This window comes from Oncorhynchus mykiss, chromosome 4 (genome assembly GCF_013265735.2).
Source record: "Oncorhynchus mykiss isolate Arlee chromosome 4, USDA_OmykA_1.1, whole genome shotgun sequence".
Lineage (NCBI taxonomy): Eukaryota > Metazoa > Chordata > Actinopteri > Salmoniformes > Salmonidae > Oncorhynchus > Oncorhynchus mykiss.
The window spans coordinates 25,427,501-25,449,124 of record NC_048568.1 but is presented as its reverse complement, the minus strand read 5'-3'; the positions used below and the strand labels follow the sequence as shown (position 1 = coordinate 25,449,124).

Here is a 21,624-nt window from a genome sequence, read left to right as displayed (position 1 = left end):
CTGGGAGGCTGGGAGGCTGGGAGGCAGGGAGGCAGGGAGGCAGGGAGGCTGGGAGGCAGGGAGGCAGGGAGGCTGGGAGGCAGGGAGGCAGGCAGGCAGGCAGGCAGGGAGGCAGGGAGGCAGGGAGGCAGGCAGGCTGCATTCGAGAGCAGTAGCGGTGCGTGGCCAAAATCATTGGGGAAAACAAACCAGGGAAAAAAGCCATATTACAACCTATGTGTTGTGATAATTGCGTTGTCTGTCCTATAACTCGTTAGTTCATATGCCTTGCCACGGTGATATACAGTGACGTGAAAACCTTTTTGCCCCCTTTCTGATTTTCCAAAATCTTGACAAGGAATGTCAAATCTTATGCTTCACGGAGTCGTGGCTGAACGACGACAATATGAACGTACATCTGGCTGGTTATACGATGTACTGGCAGGATAGAACAGCGGCGTCTGGTAAGACAAGGGGTGGCGGTCTATGTATTTTTGTAAACAACAGCTGGTGCACGATATCTAATGAAGTCTCGAGCTATTGCTCGCCTGAGGTAGAGTATCTCATGATAAGCTGAAGACCACACTACCCACCGAGAGAGTTTTCATCAGTATTCTTTGTAGCTGTTTACATATCACCACGGTCAGAGGCTGGCACAAAGACACAATTGAATTGAGCTGTATTCCAATATAAGCAAACAAGAAAGCGTTCACCCAGAGGTGGTGCTCCTAGTAGCCGGGGACTTTAATGCAGGGAAACTTAAATCCGTCTTACCAAATTTCGATCAGCATGTTAAATGTGCAACCAGAGGAAACAGAATTCTGGACCACCTATACTCCACGCACTGAGACACATCCGAAGCTCTCCCTCGCCCTCCATAATTCCATCCTCCTGATTCCTGCTTACAAGCACAAATTAAAGCAGGAAGCACCAGTGACTAGATGAATACAAACGTGGTCAGAGGAAGCATATGCTAAGATACAGGTCTGTTTTGCTAACACAGACTAGAATATGTTCCGGGATTCCTATGATGGCATTGAGGAGTACACGACATCAGTCATTGCCTTCATCAATAAGTGCATTGATGATGTCATCCCCACAGTGACCGTACGTACATACCCCAACCAGAAGCCATGGATTGCATGCAGCATCCGCACTGAGCTAAAGGCTAGAGCTGCCGCTTTCAAGGAACGAGACTCTAACCTGGAAGCTTATAAGAAATCCCACGATGCCCTCCGATGAACCATCAAACAGGCAAAGTGTCAATATAAGATCGAATCATACTACACCTGCTCTGATGCTCGTCGGATGTGGCAGGGCTTGCTAATCACTACAGACTACAAAGTGAAGCACAGCAGAGAGCTGCCCAGTGACACGAGCCTACCAGACGAGCTAAACAACTATACTCGCTTCGAGGCAAATAACACTGAAACATGCATGAGAGAACCAGCTGCTCCGGAAGACTGTGTGATCACGCTCTCCGCAGCCAATGTGAGTAAGACCTTTAAACAGGTCAACATTCACAAGGTCGCAGGGCCAGACGGATTACCAGGACGTGTACTGCGAGCATGCGCTGACCAACTGGCAAGTGCCTTCACTGACATTTTCAACCTCTCCCTGTCCGCGTCTGTAATACCAACATGTTTTAAGCAGACCACCATAGTCCCTGTGCCCAAGAACACTAAGGTTAACTGCCTAAATAACTACCGACCCGTGGGACTAATGTCTGTAGCCATGAAGTGCTTTGAAGGGCTGGTCATGTCTCATATCAACACCATCATCCCAGAAACCCTAGACCCACTCCAATTTGCATACCGACGGGCCGCCCCCAGATGGTAACAACACATCTGCCTTGCTGATCCTCAACACAGGGGCCCCTCAGGGGTGCGTGCTCAGTCCCCTCCTGTACTCCATGTTCACTCATGACTGCATGTCCAGGCATGACTCCAACACCATCATTCAATTTGCCGATGACACAACAGTGGTAGGCCTGATCACCGACATCATCAGAGACCTGGCCGTGGGATGCCAGGACAACAACCTCTCTCTCAATGTGATCAAGACAAAGGAGATGATTGTGTACTACAGAAAAAAGAGGACAGAGCACAAGACATTCTCATCTACGGGGCTGCAGTGGAGCAGGTTGAGAGCTACATATTCCTTGGTGACCACATCACCAACAAACTAACATGGTTCAAGCACACCAAGACAGTCGTGAATAGGGCACGCCAAAACCTATTCCCCCTCAGGAGACTGAAAATATTTGGCATTGAGAGCCCTCAAATCCTCAAAAGGTTCTTCAAGCTGCACCATCGAGAGTATTTAGACTGGTTGCATCAATGCCTGGTATGGCAACTGCTAGGCCTCCTACTGCAAGGAAATACAGAGGGTAGTGCGAACGGCCCAGTAAATCACTAGGACCAAGTTTCCTGCCATCCAGGACCTCTATACCAGGCGGTGTCAGAGGAAGGCCCTAAAAATTGTCAAAGACCCTAGTCATAGACTGTTCTCTCTGCTACCGCACGGCAAGCGGTACTGGAGCGCCAAGTCTAGGTCCAAGAGGCTTCTAAACAACTTCTACCCCCAAGTCATAAGACTCCTGAACATCTAGTCAAATGGCTACCCAGACTATTTGCAGTGTCCCCCTCACCCCCTCTTTACACCACTGCTACTTTTTGTGGTCATCTATGCATAGTCACTTTAATATCTCTACCTACATACTACCTCAACTAACCGGTGCCCCCGCACATTGACTCTGTATCGGTACCCCCCTGTATATAGTCTCGCTATTGTTAGGTCTAAACCTTTCGTATCCGGCACATGTGACAAATACAATTTGATTTGAATGTTATCAGCTCTTCAACCAAAACCTAATTTTAGATAACTGGAACCTGAGTTTGCCCCCAAAAATGACAAGTTGATACTTTATTTATTTATTTAATTATCAAAGTTATGCAACACCCAATGCCCCTGTGTGAAAAAGTAATTGCCCTCTTACACTCAATAACTGGTTGTGCCACCTTTAGCTGCAATGACTCCAACCAAACACTTCCTGTAGTTGTTGATCAGTCTCTCACATCGCTGCTGTGGATGAATTTTGGCCAACTTGTCCGTGCAGAACTGCTTTAACTCAGCGACATTTATGGGTTTTCAAGCAGTTAACCCAAGTTTGCCAAAAAACACCTGGAACCTGCATGATCATCAAGACTCGTGGAAGAATGTTCTATGGACAGATGGGTCAAAAGTATAACTTTTTGGACCACATAGGTCCCGTTATGTCTGGGAAAAACCAAACACTGAATTCCACGGTAAGACCCTTATACCAAGGGTCAAGCATGGTAGTGGTAGTGTGATGGTTTTGGGATGCTTTGCTGCCTCAGGACCTGGACGACTTGCCTTAATAGAAGGAACCATGAATTCTGCCAATGCTTGTTGGCTACCCTTGCATTCAATGGTATGGGCTTCAACAATATCATATTCTTTTTGACCAGAAAGCATCAGATAGATGGGCTACACGTACAGAGACAGAGGGGTGCAGTTCTGCTCGCTTGGATGATTTCTCCTGTGTGATACATTCAGCCTCTTGTGAATAGAAGGACAGTTATGAAACACAGAGAGACAAAATAAATGATTTTATGTTTTTTTTCTGGGACATTTTTGGTTGAAGCCTGGCTTCCCTTGGCATCCATGAATACACGTCACTATTCGAGAGCCACGCTTGCTAAATGTCAAACACTCGGCAGGAACACATTCAGACCGTAAAGACACTGCCGGCCACCTGTCCATCGCATCAGCAGTGGCACAGCTGATTGGCTCTGACGGTTAACCCCTTCCCATATTAGACTGATGGATCATGAAATGAACACCCTGATTTGCTCTGATGGGTAGGCCCTGTGTCTGTAATTGGAGGAGACAGTTGATCCCTCCCACTTGAGGTGAGGTGATTCTCCACAACATTAACTTGCTATTTGACTTCAAACGTACTGGGTCAAAATATAGTAATAGCAAAAACAACTGATCTGAAATGTTTTCGAATAATTGTATGAATTACATAATTATTATAAGATTCTGTGTGTGTGTGAGTGTGTTGTTACATGTGGATGTTGTGCATGCAGGTCTGTGTGTGTGTGTGTGTGTGTGTGTGTGTGTGTGTGTGTGTGTGTGTGTGTGTGTGTGTGCGTGTTTGTGTTTGTGTTTGTGTGCGTGTGTGTGTGTGTGTGTGTGTGTGTGTGTGTGTGTGTGTGTGTATGTGTGTGTGTGTGTGTGTGTGTAGTTGTTGGGTTGGAAAGAAGGAGTGGGGCAGAAGGATGGAGGGAGGATGAAAGAGGGACATGAGGTGTAAAGGTGTCACCTTAACCCTGGGGCGGGACAAGACTGACAGACACCTCTACACACATCTGCCATATGATACTTCTTCAGTTTATATACAGAAGAACCACTGCCAGTGAATAGGCAGGGGCACGCAGCACGCTACTGAACTGTCTGCTGTTGTCATCTGCAGTATGCTGCAGTAAAAGCAGAAATTGAGAAAGACCTAATCAGAGAGAGAGCGAGAGAAATAGAAAGAGAGCCAGGGAGTGAGAGAGAGATGAAGAGAGAGGGAGAAAGAGAGAGAGCAAATGCGGGGCGAGAAAGAGAAACCTACAAGGTTCTAGGTTTCTTACCTCTCTCTGTTGAACTTGAGCGAGTGGAGGATGGCGGGCCTCCTCTGCCTCAGGTTCCAGAGGTGCACGCTGTCGTCTGCCAGAGCACTCACCAGCGCCCCCTGTGGCAGGGATGAAGAAGACAATATTTACACACAGCTAATCAGTGGTACAGAATGCACAAACAAGCCTGCAATGGTGTTCTCAATCCCTAGTGAGAGAGGCTGAATTTCAAGCAGAAAGTGAGAGAGCTCCTAGAACGTGTAATGCAGCTGCTGTGTCACAAAGACATGCACACACACACACACGCACACACAGACACACACACACACACACACACACACACACACACACACACACACTACAGGAGTGTTTGAGATGTTTTGGAGTCGGGGCAGAGGAAAGGCTATAGAGAAGGGTTTGGACTTTGGAAGTTTGAGAGCGAGAGAGAGACAGTGTCAGTAGAGAAGGTCTGGTAGTGGGTGTGGTATGCATTTCTCTCCACATCGCTCACCTCATTGATGAGAAACTGTAGCGAGATGACGGCTGCTCCACTCTCATGTTGACAGTAGCACTCCACACCTGGACGACCAAACCTGATAGGCTCTCCGTCAAGGAATCAACCAATGGAAAAGAAGGTGGAAGGGGTAACAAAGGAGGAACCACACAATACTCACAGAATAATATATTCTTTATCTTTCATTATTACCTTGATAGGGACAGACACAGGTCAACAAAGACATGTCAAGGTGACAGCCATCCTGCTTACCATCCAACGCTAACCTACAGTGAATAACATGGAAATTCTTTGGTTTCCATAGGTAACAGTCCTTAGATGGGCTTGAAACAGAACAGCCTGCGTCTTGCTCTGATTTTCTGTCATGACTGAGCAATGGACAGATGAGAGCAATTTGACTGTTCACCCACAGTAAACACAAAAGTACCCTTGTCTATCTACCTTGAAGATATAGCTAGGCATTTCCTATCTAATACACCACAGTATGTCTACACTTGCAAGTTGTTTCTGGAGAGATATGATGTGTACATGGAGAAAATAAATATTAAAATAAATGACAAAGGAAGATCATCTGGAGCTGCAGAGAAACAAACAACACAACAGAATGACATCTCCTTCCGACCTAGAGAGAGACAGAGACAGAGATGGAGAGAGAGGGGAAAATGAAGAATGGGGGAGAAGGAAGTGGGAGAGAGTGCACGCATGTGTGGGTGCAAGAAAGGGAGCGATGGATGGAGGAGGAGGAGAGAGATATCCAGACATACAGTATAATAAATGAGCTGGGGGAGAAGAGAGAGAGAGAGAGAGAGAGAGAGAGAGAGAGAGAGAGAGAGAGAGAGAGCGAGAGAGAGAGAGAGAGAGAGAGAGAGAGAGAGAGAGAGAGAGAGAAGGGGAAAGATTGAAAATAAAGAGCTTCCTCTGATGAAGGCCTGTATGAGTGAGCTCACTGATTATGCTTATTTATCCTACCAATTATTCCTGTGCAGACAGAGTGGAAGAGAGGAGTTAGGCGTAACACATGACAACCAGAGAGGAGAAAAACAAGCAAGTAGAGCATCCAGCTAATATCTCCAGCTAAAATAGCCCGCTAAAATCTCTTGCATCACAAGATGGGCAGGAATATAATTGTATAAACTGATAAGGGCAACACTAAACCACACCCTTATCTGCACCAGAACAGAGCATATGACCACACGCATACACACATCATCACATACACACACACACACACACATACACACACACACATCACTCATCCGGTTCACTAATACAAACACTGTACATCACACATACACATACACAGAGCCTCCTTGCTCTCTCACACACATCCCAAAAAAATGAGAGTGAGAGGGACAGAAAAGGGGGAGAGACAGAGACAGGGTAGAATCAGTAGAATGATCTGGATGCTTTAGTCCAGGATAAGAACAGTAGAATGATCTGGATGCTTTAGTCCAGGAAGAGAACAGTAGAATGATATGGATGCTTTAGTCCAGGATGAGAACAGTAGAATGACCTGGATGCTTTAGTCCAGGATAAGAACAGTAGAATGATCTGGATGCTTTAGTCCAGGAAGAGAACAGTAGAATGATCTGGATGCTTTAGTCCAGGATGAGAACAGTAGAATGACCTGGATGCTTTAGTCCAGGAAGAGAACAGTAGAATGATCTGGATGCTTTAGTCCACGAAGAGAACAGTAGAATAATCTGGATGCTTTAGTCCAGTATGAGAACAGTAGAATGACCTGGATGCTTTAGTCCAGAAAGAGAACAGTAGAATGATCTGGATGCTTTAGTCCAGGATGAGAACAGTAGAATGATCTGGATGCTTTAGTCCAGGAAGAGAACAGTATAATGACCTGGATGCTTTAGTCCAGGAAGAGAACAGTAGAATGATCTGGATGCTTTAGTCCAGGAAGAGAACAGTAGAATGATCTGGATGCTTTAGTCCAGGAAGAGAACAGTAGAATGATCTGGATGCTTTAGTCCAGGATGAGAACAGTATAATTACTTTTTTTGAGGTGTTGCTGTGGTGACCAGTGAGCTGAGATAAGGCAGGGCTTTACCTAGCAAAGACTTATAGATGTGATGGATGCCTTAGTCAAGGATGAGAACTATAAGTTATTTAATTGAAAACAAATTCCCCGGGTTGCTTGCAATCAAATATTTCGGCCCTGAAAGAAGGGCTAAATGTAAGGTTGTGCTTTTCAAACTGTTCTCGTTGCCTCTCTCTAAGAAAGCATATTATCGAAAAGCACACAGACAGACTGCCTCATGAAAACGGTTGGCTGTACAATGACATCAAACCATGGTCAAAGACAGAAAATAGTGGACATTAAACACTTTTTCTGAGAGTGAACTTTTTGTCTTAAAAAGCAACAACAGTAAGACAGCATGCTGAATGTTTCACGTCTGAGAAAGGTAAATGGTATCCTCCAAAAGCACATGTTCAGATCGAAAGAATATGCCCTTGGAAGATACCATTTACCTTTTGGGGGGTTGTGCTCTGTCTCAAATATAAGGACAAAACCAAATATAGATGGTACTGGAGAATCAAATCTAAAATATAAACCTTCAAATTGTATTCTCTGTATGGTTAAAGATAAAAACATATCGCAATATAATATTGGAAGATATTATAATCGATACTTTGACGCCAACTAATTTTTGTGAGGTATTAGCCAGCGCCAGTTGGCTATACCTGCGCCAAAACTCTGTTATTTTTTATCCTGCAGTTTGCTCTCTATCTTATTTTTTAATTGTGAGTAAACATGTTTCCAGCACTTTTATTTTATTTCCATGACTAATCGAAACTAATTTTGTGCTCTCTTTTCTCTCTGCAGCAGACATACAGTGCATTCTGGAAGCCTTCAGACCCCTTCCCTTTATCCACATTTTGTTACGTTACGTTACAGCCTTATTTTACTCACAATAACCCATAACGACAAAGCGAAAACAGCTTTTTAGAAAATAATTTACATAAGTATTCAGACCCTTTGCTATGACACTCAAAATGTAGCTCAGGTGCATCTACAACTTGATGTTTCTACAACTTGATTGGAGTCCACCTGTGGTAAGTTCAATTGATAGGACATGATTTGGAAAGGCACACACCTGTCTATATAAGGTCCCACAGTTGACAGTGCATGTCAGAACAAAAACCAAGCCATGAGATCATAGGAATTGTCCATAGAGCTCAGAGACAGGATTGTGTCTGCAGCATTGAAGGTCCCCAAGAACACAGTGGCCTCCATCCTTCTTATATTGAAAAAGTTTGGAAGCGCCAAGACTCTTCCTAGAGCTGGCCGCCCGGCCAAAGTGAGCAATCGGGGGAGAAGGGCCTTGGTCAGGAAGGTGACCAACAACATGATTGTCATTCTGACAGAGCTCCAGAGTTCCTCTGTGGAGATTGGAGAACCTTCTAAAAGGACAACCATCTCTGCAGCACTCTACCAATCAGGCCTTTATTATAGAGTGGCCAGACAGGAGCTGGTCCTCAGTAAAAAGCATACGACAGCCAACTTGGAGTTTGCCAAAAGGCACCTAAAGGACTTTCAGACCATGAGAAAGAAGATCCTCTGGTCTAATGAAACCAAGATTTAACTTTTTGTCTGAAAGTCACCCGTCACATCTGGAGGAAACCTGGCACCATCCCTATGGTGAAGAATGGTGGTGGTATCATCATGCTGTGGGGATGTTTTTCAGCGGCAGGTACTGGGGGACAAGTCAGGATCGAGGGAAAGATGAACAGAGCAAAGTACAGAGAGATCCTTGATGAAAATCTGCTTTAGAGCGCTCAGGAACACAGACTCGGGCTAAGGCAACAGTGCCTCTTCAACCTCAGGAGGCTGAAGAAATTTGGCTTGTCACCTAAAACCCTCAAACTTTTACAGATGCATAATTGAGAGCATCCTGTCAAGCTGTATCGCGGCCTGGTATGGCAAATGCATGGCCCACAACCGAAAGGCTCTCCAGAGGGTGGTGCGGTCTGCACAACGCATCACCAGGGGCAAACTACAGTACCTGCTCTACAGGACACATGCAGCACCCGATGTCACAGGAAGGCCACAAAGATAATCAAGATTAATGCTTCACCCGAGCCACTGCCTGTTCACCCCGCTACCATCCAGAAGGCGAGGTCAGTACAGGTGCATCAAAGCTGGGACCGAGAGACTGAAAAACAGCTTCTACCTCAAGGCCATCAGATGGTTGAACAGCCATCACTAACACAGAGAGGCTGCTGCCTACATACAGACTTGAAATAATTTGCCATTTTAATAAATGGATCACTAGTCACTTTAATAATGCCACTTTAATAATGTTTACATATCTTGCATTACTCATCTCATATGTATATACCATATTCTATACTATCTATTGCATCTTGCCTATGCCGCTCTGTCATTGCTCATCCATATATTTATATGTCTATATTCAATTTCCATTCCTTTACTTAGATTTGTGTGTATTAATTAGGTAGTTGTTGTGAAATTGTTAGATTACATGTTAGATATTGCTGCACTGTCAGAACCAGAAGCACAAGCATTTCTCTACACTCGCAATAACATCTGCTAACCATGTGTATGTGACCAGTACATTTGATTTGATTTGATGTCTACCTTCCAACAGGACAACAACCCTAAGCACATAGCCAAGACAACACAGAAGTGGCTTTGGGACAAGTCTCTGAATGTCCTTGAGTGGCCAATGCAGAGCTCGGTCTTGAAACTGATGACTCTGAAGAGACCTGAAAATAGCTGTGCAGCGACGCTCCCCATCCAGCCTGACAAAGCTTGAGAGGATCTGCAGAGAAGAATGGGAGAAACTTCCCAAATATATGTGTGCCAAGCCTGTAGCGTCATACCCAAGAAGACTAGACACATTAATCGCTGCCAAAGGTGCTCCAACAAAGTACTGGGTAAAGGGTCTGAATAATTATGTAAATGTGATATTTCAGTTGTTGTTTTTTTATACATTTGCAAAAATGTTTAAAAAAACTATTTTTGTTTAGTCATTATGGGGTATTGTGTGTAGATAGATGAGGGGGGGAAGCAATTTTATCCATTTTAGAATAAGGCTGTAATGTAACAAGTGTAACAATAAGGCTGTAATGTGGAAAAAGTCAAGGGGTGTGATTACTTTCTGAATGCACTGCAATATCTGTGGAAAATCAAATTGCAGTAAAAATTGCAAATCACATTATCGAATCACAATACATACACAGTAGCTTTGGCAAATGTAGGATCTACAATTTAAGCCTGTTTGCTACGGCAGGAAAATAATTCTGCAGCAACAGGAAATGTTAATAATTATATGGATTATAATTTATTACAATTTTCTTAGTGCAAATCAAGTCTGACATTTTTAAGTGGAAATAGCAAACTTTATAAGCCTTTTAAACCTTGAATACACTACCAGTTTGCAACAAATGAAGATCCTACCTCTGTAAGTATTGTGATAATATCGTATCATGAGGTCCCTGGCAATTCCCAGCCCTACTAAACTCCATGCACATGCTGTTCTGTGTTAACTCTCCACAGTGTGATGTCCCTGTCACCACCACTCCAACACATAATGGACAGATTATCCAGGGTGAAAAAAAGAGGGAGAGCGTAGAGAGAGAGAGAGAGAGAGAGAGAGAGAGAGAGAGAGAGAGAGAGAGAGAGAGAGAGAGAGGAATGGAGAGAGGGAAGGAAAGAAAACTGGGTCAATTCCGCGTCTTGTCAAGTCAGATGAAACTTTAAAAAGCTATTTCTGCCCTCAAAGTCAACAGATCTGTTACGTTTCTTATGGGTTCTCATTGTCCCCACGCTTTGTGTTGCTTGGTTGGCCCCTGTCATTTGGTTGGCCCCTGTCAATAAAACCCAGGGACAGCCCTTGGTTGGCCCCTATGGATGTAATAAAATTGCTGTGTTGGCTCTTCACCTGACAGCACCAATTGAAAGAATGATGGATCTTCTAGACCGTTTATTTGTTTCGTACACATTGCACCACAGGGAGTGTGTGTGTGTGTGTGTGTGTGTGTGTGTGTGTGTGTGTGTGTGTGTGTGTGTGTGTGTGTGTGTGTGTGCGTGCGTGCGTGCGTGCGTGCGTGCGTGCGTGCGTGCGTGCGTGCGTGTATGCAATGGTTAGTGATACGCGTAGAAAGACAGAGAACAGGGAGGGGGAGAATGAGAAACAGAGGGAGAGTAGGAGAGAACCAAATAGAAAGACCTAGAGAGGGAGATTGAAAAACAGCAGGAGAGAGAGAACAAAGAGTAGGAGAATGACAGAGAGAGAAAGAACGAGAGCAGGAAAGAAGGAAAAAAAGCTGTGAGCGGGGAGGTCTATGACGCCATCCCGGGACTGACGTCAAACATGCCCAGTCATACATCACCCTGCCAGGGAGGGGGAGGGACAGAGTCTGCTACTGTGCTGCCTGCTACTACAGCTCAGAGAGACAAAGAGGGAGAGGGAGATATGAGTCAGTGAAAAGTGCAATGTAATGTCAATAATATTCCCCATTTTGGTTTGGTTTTGGCTTTCATACCATGTTATGTGGCTTCTCAGTAATGCTGAGACCGGCCTACCTACTATTGCTTAAATGTATTATTATTGTCATTAATATTGTTGTTGTAGTTGCTGTTAATCGTAATCCCGTTTCCACTACTACTATTAGTATTGATGCCTTATTGCTGTTGGTACCACCATTTTTGTTACATTAACAATGTAAGTAATTTAACTTTGCATGCCAATAAAGTCTACTGAATTTAATTGAATGAGAGAGAGATAGAGATAGAGAGAAGCAGGGCAGGGAGAAAGGAGAAAGACATATAGAGGCAAGGAAGAAGAGAGAGAGATAGGCATTGTGAAAAAGTGAAGCAGGGATAGAGAGAAGCAAGGAGGAGAGAGAGAGAGAGAGAGAGAGAGAGCAGAATCTAACAGGGCATCTAACCATCTACTGCAACAGTGCGCAGCCAGTCTTCCACAGTGAGAGAGAGAACAGCTTCTTATCACAGCCCAATGACAGATATGGCAGAGAGAGCCATGGGGCACATAATGCCCTCTAAAATAAACACACACACATTTACACACACATCCATGTGTGCACAAACTCAAGCTTACACAAATGTGCACAAACTCACGCATACACATATTCATACACACACACACACACACACACACACACACACACACACACACACACACACACACACACACACACACACACACACACACACACACACACACACGCGCGCGCACACACGCGCACACACACACGCACACACACAGACACACATGCACACGCACACTCAAATGCAAACACAGAGACACAGACACACATACACACATACTCAGTCTTACACACACATAGAGAGCGGTGATTCACTTGTCTAATATGGTCCCTGTATAAATAATCTGCTCTGACACATTTGATTTATTATGCAAGTTCACACACAGTAGAGTAAAGTACAGGGCTGCTGGCTGTTTGCTTCTGCCTCAGGAACACCTAAACAACACTCTCACCTTCACTTGAGCCCAGTAACAGTAAATCAGTGAATCACAGCTGCTCTTCCCTCTCAACCTGAGCTGTGCTCATCACAGTGCACCACACTAATTTGCCCAGAAACAACAGCTGAAAGCTTCACTTATTACAACCCCCCTTCAACAGATCCATCTATCTGACAACGGCTATTTGCTGAGGTACACAGTTCACCCACCTGGTAATCCACTACAGCCAAACAATGCTAAGACTGTTGGGTGGTGCCAGACAGCTACGAGAGGGAAGCTGTGTCTGGAGGAGATATTTTTGTATTTACTGTGACAAATATTTGGATTAGTTACTGAAACGATGAGTGATTGCAATACTATATAATAATTATACTAAACAAAAATATAAACACAACATGCAACAATTTCAAAGATTTTACTGAGTAACACTTCATAGAAGTAAATCAGTCAACTGAAATAAATTCATTAGAGAGAGAGAGAGAGAGAGAGAGAGAGAGAGAGAGAGAGAGAGAGAGAACAAGAAAAAAGAGAGGGAGAAAAGGCGAATGAGCAGAATAGCTTGTGGCTGAACCCATCAAGAAGAATGTGTGATGCATAGAGAGGAAGGAAGTTGGGAAAGAAAGAAAGAGCGAAAGAGAGAGAAAGGGAAAGTAAAGGGATGGGGAGTGCAATAGAGAGACACTGACTAAAAGAGAAATAGAGGAAGGGACATTGAAAGAGAGGGAGGGTGAGAAATAGAGACAAAGTTGGTCCACTAGATTCATCGGAGGGTTTAGGTCATATCCATTAAACAAGGGCTGAGACTTGCCCCCTCACACACTGAACCAGGGCTGTACTATCCACACTAAATTGGTACAATCAGACCCTTCTGACCAATTGCAGGTGTAGGATCTTAATTTGACCTGTATTGTCGCAGCAAAACAATCCTGCAGCAACAGGATTTGAAGGTTTAGTCCATAATGTTGCTTGGTTGGTGACGGTGGTTAGGCTATAAACTGGCATACAATTAGGCTACATGAAAAGTGCAATACTGTTAATATAACCATTTGTTCGTGCGAGTTTTCTGCTCAAACATCACGCCGTCGCTATAAAACCAGCCCGTTGTGCTTAAAAACTCTGATGGTATCCTAGGCTTGGTATAGTTAGTCTGCAATTACAACATTGCCAGTCAAATAACTAGACAAAACATGTTGTTATGGTAAAGTACACTTGTGTGTTGTGGTATGGTAACAATGGTTTGCCTGAGCTAACATTTTAGCTAGTTCTTCTTCCTGTACACTAGCAGTAAAGGGAACCTGATCCTCTACAGTCTCCTCAACACACTCACTCACTGCCTCCCTCAGCTGCTCTCATTGGATTTACTATATTGATGCAATCACGTTGATTAAATAAACACGATCGATCAGAAATCAAACCAGGCCAGCTATCAGATAGAAGAAAGTGATATGACACCTATGGATTCCGCTCTAAAGGCTGAAGGGACTAACTCTACTGAACATTGGATCGATCCCAATATTTAAACACACTGCTCTGGAGTTATGGATCTCTGACACTGAATACCTGGAGAGGAGACCAGGCTAAACTGACAGTCCCAATAAAATGCATTATGGCGATGCTAATCAATTATGCTTTTTATCTCACACAACCATCTTAAATCAAATCTGTTTTTATACTGCATGATGGAGAGAGAAAGAGAAGGGTGGGAGGATGAAGGCTTGCCAGAACAAGAGAGGGGAGGGAAGGAGGAGGGGAGGGAGGGAGGAGGGAAGAGGAGGAAGATAAGGAGGAAGAGAAGGAAGAGGAAACTGTCTAGACTCCAACTCCGCCCATGCATCCCATCATGTACAGGGCACTATCCTCAGACCATCACACCCCAGTTCCCGAAAAGAGAGAATCAAAGGAAAAGAGAAAGGTTGCTGGCAAAGGAAGGAGTCTTGTCCACCCCACGGAGACAGGACAGCAGGTCTGTGCCCTCTCCTCATCTCCCCTCTCCTCCCCTCTCTCTCCTCTCCTCATCTCCCCTCTCCTCCCCTCTCTCTCCTCTCCCGCTCTCTGGCGCCAGCATCAAACACTTCCTTCCACAGGTAGCGCCCCAGGAGGGGACGGCCGCTGACCCATAATCCTTTCAGCGCTCCCTTCCACACAGAACAAGGCCTGTTTCAAGGACAGACAGATAGAGAGAGAGAGAGAGAGAGAGAGAGAGAGAGAGAGAGAGAGAGAGAGAGAGAGAGAGAGAGAGAGAGAGAGAAGGGAGAGAGAGGGAGAGAGAGGGAGAGAGAGAGTGACAGAGAGAGAGCACCTGGCTGTGAGGAGGCAGGCAGCATGACTAAGCTAACGACTAGCGCCAGACGTGCTAATGTACAGCATCACCACACTGAGATGAGCTGAGAAACTATTCAAAAACATTCTATTATTAACACTCTACGAATGCTATAAAAAGTATTCAAAAATACTCTCCAAACACTATATAAACGCTCAGCAAATGCTCAAGGATGGGCAATTTTTGATTTTGGTACTATTCTATTTGTTCCATTGTACCAGGCAATACAAATCTCATCCCTTTATGTAAAGTCAGCTCTTCTCCTTATAAAAGCATCCAATCAAGAGACAGTAATAGATGGGATACTAAGACAACAGATGCCGACCACTGCACTACAACAGATGCCCCCCCCCCCTCCCACACACACACACACACACACACACACACACACACACACACACACACACACACACACACACACACACACACACACACACACACACACACACACACACACACACACACACACAAACTACACCATCCAACCCAGCAGACCAAATGTTGCACTACAGACAGACAATTCTCAGAAGTCCTGCCTTTCATACAAACACACCCACGCATATTACCTAAACCAACACCCTCCCTTCTTCCCATGGTTCCACTGTATGTGTCCTTTATATCAGGGGATGTAAGCAGCCACTATGCATGAGATAGAGAGAGAGAGACAGAGAAATAAAGAGAGAGAGAGATAGAGAGAGAGAGTGAGAGAGAGTGTGAGAGTGTGAGGGAGAGAGAGAGAGAGAGAGAGAGAGAGAGTGTGTGTTTGTGTGTGTGTGGGGGGGGGGGGAATTAACTCAGGTGATGCATTAGATTGGATTAGGGTTGATTCAGTACTCTGGAGAGGAAGTCATTCTCACTGAATGGGGGATTAATAGAGAGCACGTACACACACACACACACACACATACACACACACACACACACACACACACACAAACTTACATAGGCCTTGCCTGTTTCCATTAAACGAGAGCAACAGTATAACAAGCATGTCTATCTGTCATCCACAAACATGTGTGTGTATGTATGTATGTATGTATGTGTGTGTGTGTGTGTGTGTGTGTGTGTGTGTGTGTGTGTGTGTGTGTGCATGTGCCTGTGTGCGTGCATGTGCCTGTGTGTGTGCATGTGCCTGTACAGCTTAGATCGTTACCATACAGTGTGTAGACTACATGATCTGTCTGCTATGAGAGATACATTAGATCACATGTAATTAGAGAGACAAGGTCTTACTTAATGCATCTATCAGTATGACATACAACATACACCAGAGGGGATGAGGAGAGGGAAAGAGAGGGGAAGATAGAGCATGAAAGACAAACAGAAAAGAGAGCAGTAAGCACATGTAGCACATGCTTGATTGTGGTTACATAAGGCAAGATGATTGTTACTGTCGTGTTCCTGTGTGTGTGTGTGTGTGTGTGTGTGTGTGTGTGTGTGTGTGTGTGTGTGTGTGTGTGTGTGTGTGTGTGTGTGTGTGTGTGTGTGTGTGTGCGCGTGTTGTGTGAAGAGTGCCTATAAGCCATGAGTAAATCTGCGCTGCTCTGACAGGCCAGCACCCTTCGCCCAGCACACAGACCTAACCCCTACTAGATCTGTCTGTTACTAATCCCCTCTCTCATGCTCACATACAGTATGTTTTTCTTATTTTGGCTCCTTTGTTTCCTCTCCTCTCTCGCTCTCTCTCTCTCTCTCCCTCTCTCTCTCTCTCTCTATTTATATATTTCTCTCTCTCTCTCTCTCTCTCTCTATTCATCAAGCTCTCTCTCTTCATGTCTTTCTCTCCCACTTTCTCTTCTTCTTTTGTCTCCTTTGTCACCAAAAGCACTCACAAACTTCTACAGATGCACAATCGAGAGCATCCAGTCGGGCTGTGTCACCGCCTGGTACGGCAACTGCTCCGCTCACAACCGTAAGGTTGTGAGGTCTGCACAACGCATCACCGGGGGAAAACCACCTGCCCTCCAGGACACCTACACCACCCGATGTCACAGGAAGGCCATAAAGATCATCAAGGACAACAACCACCCGAGCCACTGCCTGTTCACCCCGCTATCATCCAGAAGGCGAGGTCAGTACAGGTGCATCAAAGCAGGAACCGAGAGACTGAAAAACAGCTTCTATCTCAAGGCCATCAGACTGTTAAACAGCCACCACTAACATTGAGTGGCTGCTGCCAACACACTGACTCAACTCCAGCCACTTTAATAATGGGAATTGTTGGGAATTGATGTAAAATATATCACTAGTCACTTTAACAATGCTACTTAATATAATGTTTACATACCTTACATTATTCATCTCATATGAATACGTATATACTGTACTCTATATCATCTACTGCATCTTTATGTAATACATGTATCACTAGCCACTTTAAACTATGCCACTTTGTTTACATACCCTACATTACTCATCTCATATGTATATACTGTACTCGATACCATCTACTGAATCTTGCCTATGCCGTTCTGTACCATCACTCATTCATATCTTTATGTACATATTCTTTATCCCTTTACACTTGTGTGTATAAGGTAGTAGTTTTGGAATTGTTAGGTTAGATTACTCGTTGGTTATTACTGCATTGTCGGAACTAGAAGCACAAGCATTTCGCTACCCTTGCATTAACATCTGCTAACCATGTGTATGTGACAAATACATTTGATTAGATTCTCTCTATCTCTCTCTCTCTCTCTCTCTCTCTCTCTCTCTCTATTTCTATCTTTCTCTCTCTCTTCATCCATCTCCCTCTCTCTCCCCATCTCTCTATCTTTCTCTCTTCATCTCTTTCTCTCCCACTTTCTCTCTCTCTCTCTCTCTCTCTCTCTCTCTCTCTCTCTCCATCTCTCACCATCTCTCTCTCCCTTCCTATTAATTCCATTCAAATGTCTTTATTGGCATAGGACATATATGTGAACAGTAAACATTACACTCACAAATGTTTAAAATAATATAGACCCTTCAAATGTAATATTATTGGCTAACCATCGTGTTCCCGTGTTTCCTGTGCTCTAGTTTTAGTTTTTCAGAGTCTTCCCAGTTCTGACCTTTCTGCCTGTCATGAACCTGTGCATCCTGTGCATCATGAACCTGTGCATCCTGTGCATCCTATACCTGCCTGACTCTGATTTGGATTATGACCCTTTGCCTGTGTTGACTTACCTTTTGCCTGCCCCTTGTACTATAATAAACTCTGAGACTCGTACTATCCTCCTCATGTGTCTGCATCTGGGTCTTAGCCTGAGCTTTGATAGAAGTATAAAAGGGAAAATAAATAAGCAGATAAATATAGGTTGTATTTACAATGGTGTTCCACAGGTTGCCTTTTTCTTGTGGCAGCAGGTCACAAATCGTGCTGCTATGGTGTCACACTGTGGTATTTCACCTAATAGATATGGGAGTATATCAAGATTTGATTTGTTTTCAAATTCTTTGCGGGCCTGGGTCTGTATGTCTCTTATTTGGCCATACAGTTGGCAGGAGGTTAGGAAGTGCAGTTCAGTTTCCACCTCATTTTGTGAGCAGTGTACACATTGCCTGTCTTCTCTTGAGAGCCATATCTGCCCACGGCGGCCTCTCCCAATAGCATGGCTATTCTAACTGAGTCTGTACATAGCCAAAGCTTTTCTTAATTTTGGGTCAGTCACAGTGGTCAGGTATTCTGTCACTGTCTACTCTCTATTTAGGGCCAAATAACATTCCAGTTTGCTAATTTTTTTGTTGATTCTTTCCAGTGTGTCAAGGAATTATCATCCAGAATCCTCTGTTGACCACCTGTTTATACCTGTTTGTTTCCCTGTTTTTCCCCCGCATTCCCAGCATAAGGCGCTCGTCGTTTCAGGCGCAGCTGGGAATTTTATCGACAGAGAGTTAGCCCTTAGTTTAGGAATCCCCATTATTCCTGTAGTTAGACCTTTCCCGGTTCACGCTCTGGATAGTCGACCAGAGGGTCGATTAGGGTCCGGGCTAATCAGGGAAGCCACCATCTCCCTCGCCATGGAGACAAGCGGGTTCACGAGGAGAAAATCAGTCTCTTTCTCATTGACGGTCCTGCATTTCCTGTGGTACTAGGCCTTCCCTGGTTAGCTCATCATAACCCCACTATTTCCTGGCAACAGAGGGCTCTCACGGGGTGGTCGCAAGAGAGCTCAGGGAGGTGTGTAGGGGTTTCCATTGCTGCTACCATGGTGGAAAGTCCAGACCAGGTCCCCACTCTGCGCATCCCACCAGAATATGCCGATTTGGCTCTCACCTTCGTAAAAAGCAATTACGATTTCTTGCCTAGGCAAATCACTCTGTTAAGACACTGATGCTCTTTGCAACCACGTACCTATGTGAGAGTGGATTCTTGGCCCCCACTAGCATGAAAACTAAATAGAGGCATGTGTGGAAAATTATTTAAGACTGAGACTCTCTCCAATACAACCCAACATTGCAGAGTTATGTGCATCCTTGCAAGCATACCCTTCTCATTAACCTGTGGTGATCTATTCACAATGTTCGATGAACAAATAAGGTTTTATATGTAAGATGGCTAATTAAAGAGCAAAATGATTGATTATTATTATACTATTATTTGTGTCTTGGTCCTATAAGAGCTCTTTGTCACTTCCCACGAGCCGGGCTGTGACAAAAACTCACACTCATTCTTATGTTTAATAAATGTATCATATAGTGTGTGTGTGGCAGGCTTACAATAATGGCAGAAACATAATTTGAGAGTGCGCTGACCCTTGTGCTAGAGGGGGTACGCAGCTGGAGGTTGAATGTTTGAAGGGGTACGGGACTATAAAAAGTTTGGGAACCACTGCTCTAGGGCAAGTGTCTAGGTGGAATTTATTTTTATGATCCTGGCAACTGGACCTTTTTTGGAACACCATTATTTTTGTCTTACTGAGATGAACTGTCACGGCCCAAGTCTGTAAGAATCTGTGCAGAATATCTAGGTGTTGCTGTACGCCCTCCTTGGTTGGGTACAGAAGCACCAGAGCATCTGAAACAGTAAGCATTTGACTTCAGACTCTAGTAGGAGACTGTAGACTGTCCTAGTGCTCTCATCAAGTCATTGATATCTATACATTATGTTGAAAAGGTTGGGGCTCAAGCTGCATCCCTGTCTCACACAGCCCTGTGGAAAGAAATCTATATGTGTTTTACCAATTTTAACTGCACACATGTTGTTTGTGTATATGGATTTTATAATATTTTTCCCCCAAAACTGCTTTCTATCAATTTATACAGAAGACGCTCATGCCAAATTTAGTCAAAAGCTTTTTGTTTCAATCCCACTCTCTCTCTCCCTGTTTTGTCAGCAATCTGACCTGGCCATATAGTTAACACTTCTGTCAAGTCTAAGTCAACTCCCACGAGGGATTTTCACTCATATCCATGTGTGTTTGTGTGTTTGTGTGTGTGTTTGTGTGTGTGCATGCGTGCGTGCATATAGTTAGTCTGAGTGTGTCTCCATGCCCTTTTCCTCTGCTCTCCCTCAAAACCTGCTCAATCCCAGATTCCCTGTTTCACCTTCTACCCTGGCTGGCATGCAGAAAACTCAGTTCGGACAATTTGATTGGCTGGCTGTCCTAGGAGGAGGCGGAGTGACAGGGGGACAAAACTCTCCACTTTGCTGTTCAAAGAGAGGCCTGTGGGAGGGAGATATCCAGAGGTAGCAGCTTATTTTACATGAGTAACACTGTGTCCACTGCGTAAGCCTTCACATCACATCAGCCTACACATCACTGTTATCAGAGTGGTAGGCAGGGGTACAGATGTGTATGCTACACCGGGGAACAAGCCGTCTGAGGGAGAGTCCAAAAACAACTTGTTAACTTCCACATAAATTACTCAAAGATTGAGTAGTCATGAACAATAACAGACAAAACCACAACAGGACTAGGTGTACAGAGGTTGAAATTAGCCACTTTGAGGATAGTGGTCCATCTTATAGTAAAGTAGAGTATGTACAGTATCGTACATATGGGATCACTGAGGGTTAGGCATACAGTTCCTTCAAATAGTACTCACACCCCTTGACTTGCTACAAAATGGGATTAAAACAAATTTAATTGTACTTTTTTTGTCAACGATCTACACAAAATACTCTGTACTGTCAAAGTGGAACAAAAATTCTAACATTTAAAAAAATATATGTATAATATATATATATATATATATATAGATATATATATATATGTATATATATATATATATATACATACATATATATATATATATATATATATATATATATATATATATATATATATATATATATATATATATATATATATATATATACATACAGTACCAGTCAAAAGTTTGGACACACCCACTCATTCAAGAGTTTTCCTTAATTTTTTCTGCAAAGTAATATAATAGTGAAGACATCAAAGCAATTAAATAACACATGGAATACATAATATATTTGAGATTCTTCAAAGTAGCCACCCTTTGCAATGACGACAGCTTTGCACACTCGTGGCATTCTCTTAACCAGCTTCATGAGGAATGCTTTTCCAACAGTCTTGAAGGAGTTCCCAAATATGCTAAGCAATTGTTGGCTGCTTTTCCTTCACTTTGTTCTTCACCATCTCAATTGGGTTGAGGTCAGGTGATTGTGGAGGCCAGGTTATCTGATGCAGTATTCTATCACTCTCCGTCTTGGTCAAATAGCCC

At 43.9% G+C, this 21,624-nt stretch overlaps 1 protein-coding gene across 7 annotated transcripts in view; it reads right to left on the bottom strand.

Moving 5' to 3' along the window:
- Positions 1-21,624, bottom strand: part of LOC110521064 (syntaxin-binding protein 5) — a 137,519-nt gene that overhangs the window by 71,314 nt on the left and 44,581 nt on the right. For all 7 annotated transcript variants that reach the window (XM_036976004.1, XM_036976008.1, XM_036976006.1 and 4 more), the window contains exons 3-4: positions 5,137-5,218; positions 4,644-4,744 (exon numbers count right to left, since the gene is read on the bottom strand). In XM_036976004.1, the coding sequence (XP_036831899.1) occupies positions 4,644-4,744; positions 5,137-5,218 (183 nt within the window). The remainder of the gene's footprint in view (positions 1-4,643; positions 4,745-5,136; positions 5,219-21,624) is intronic.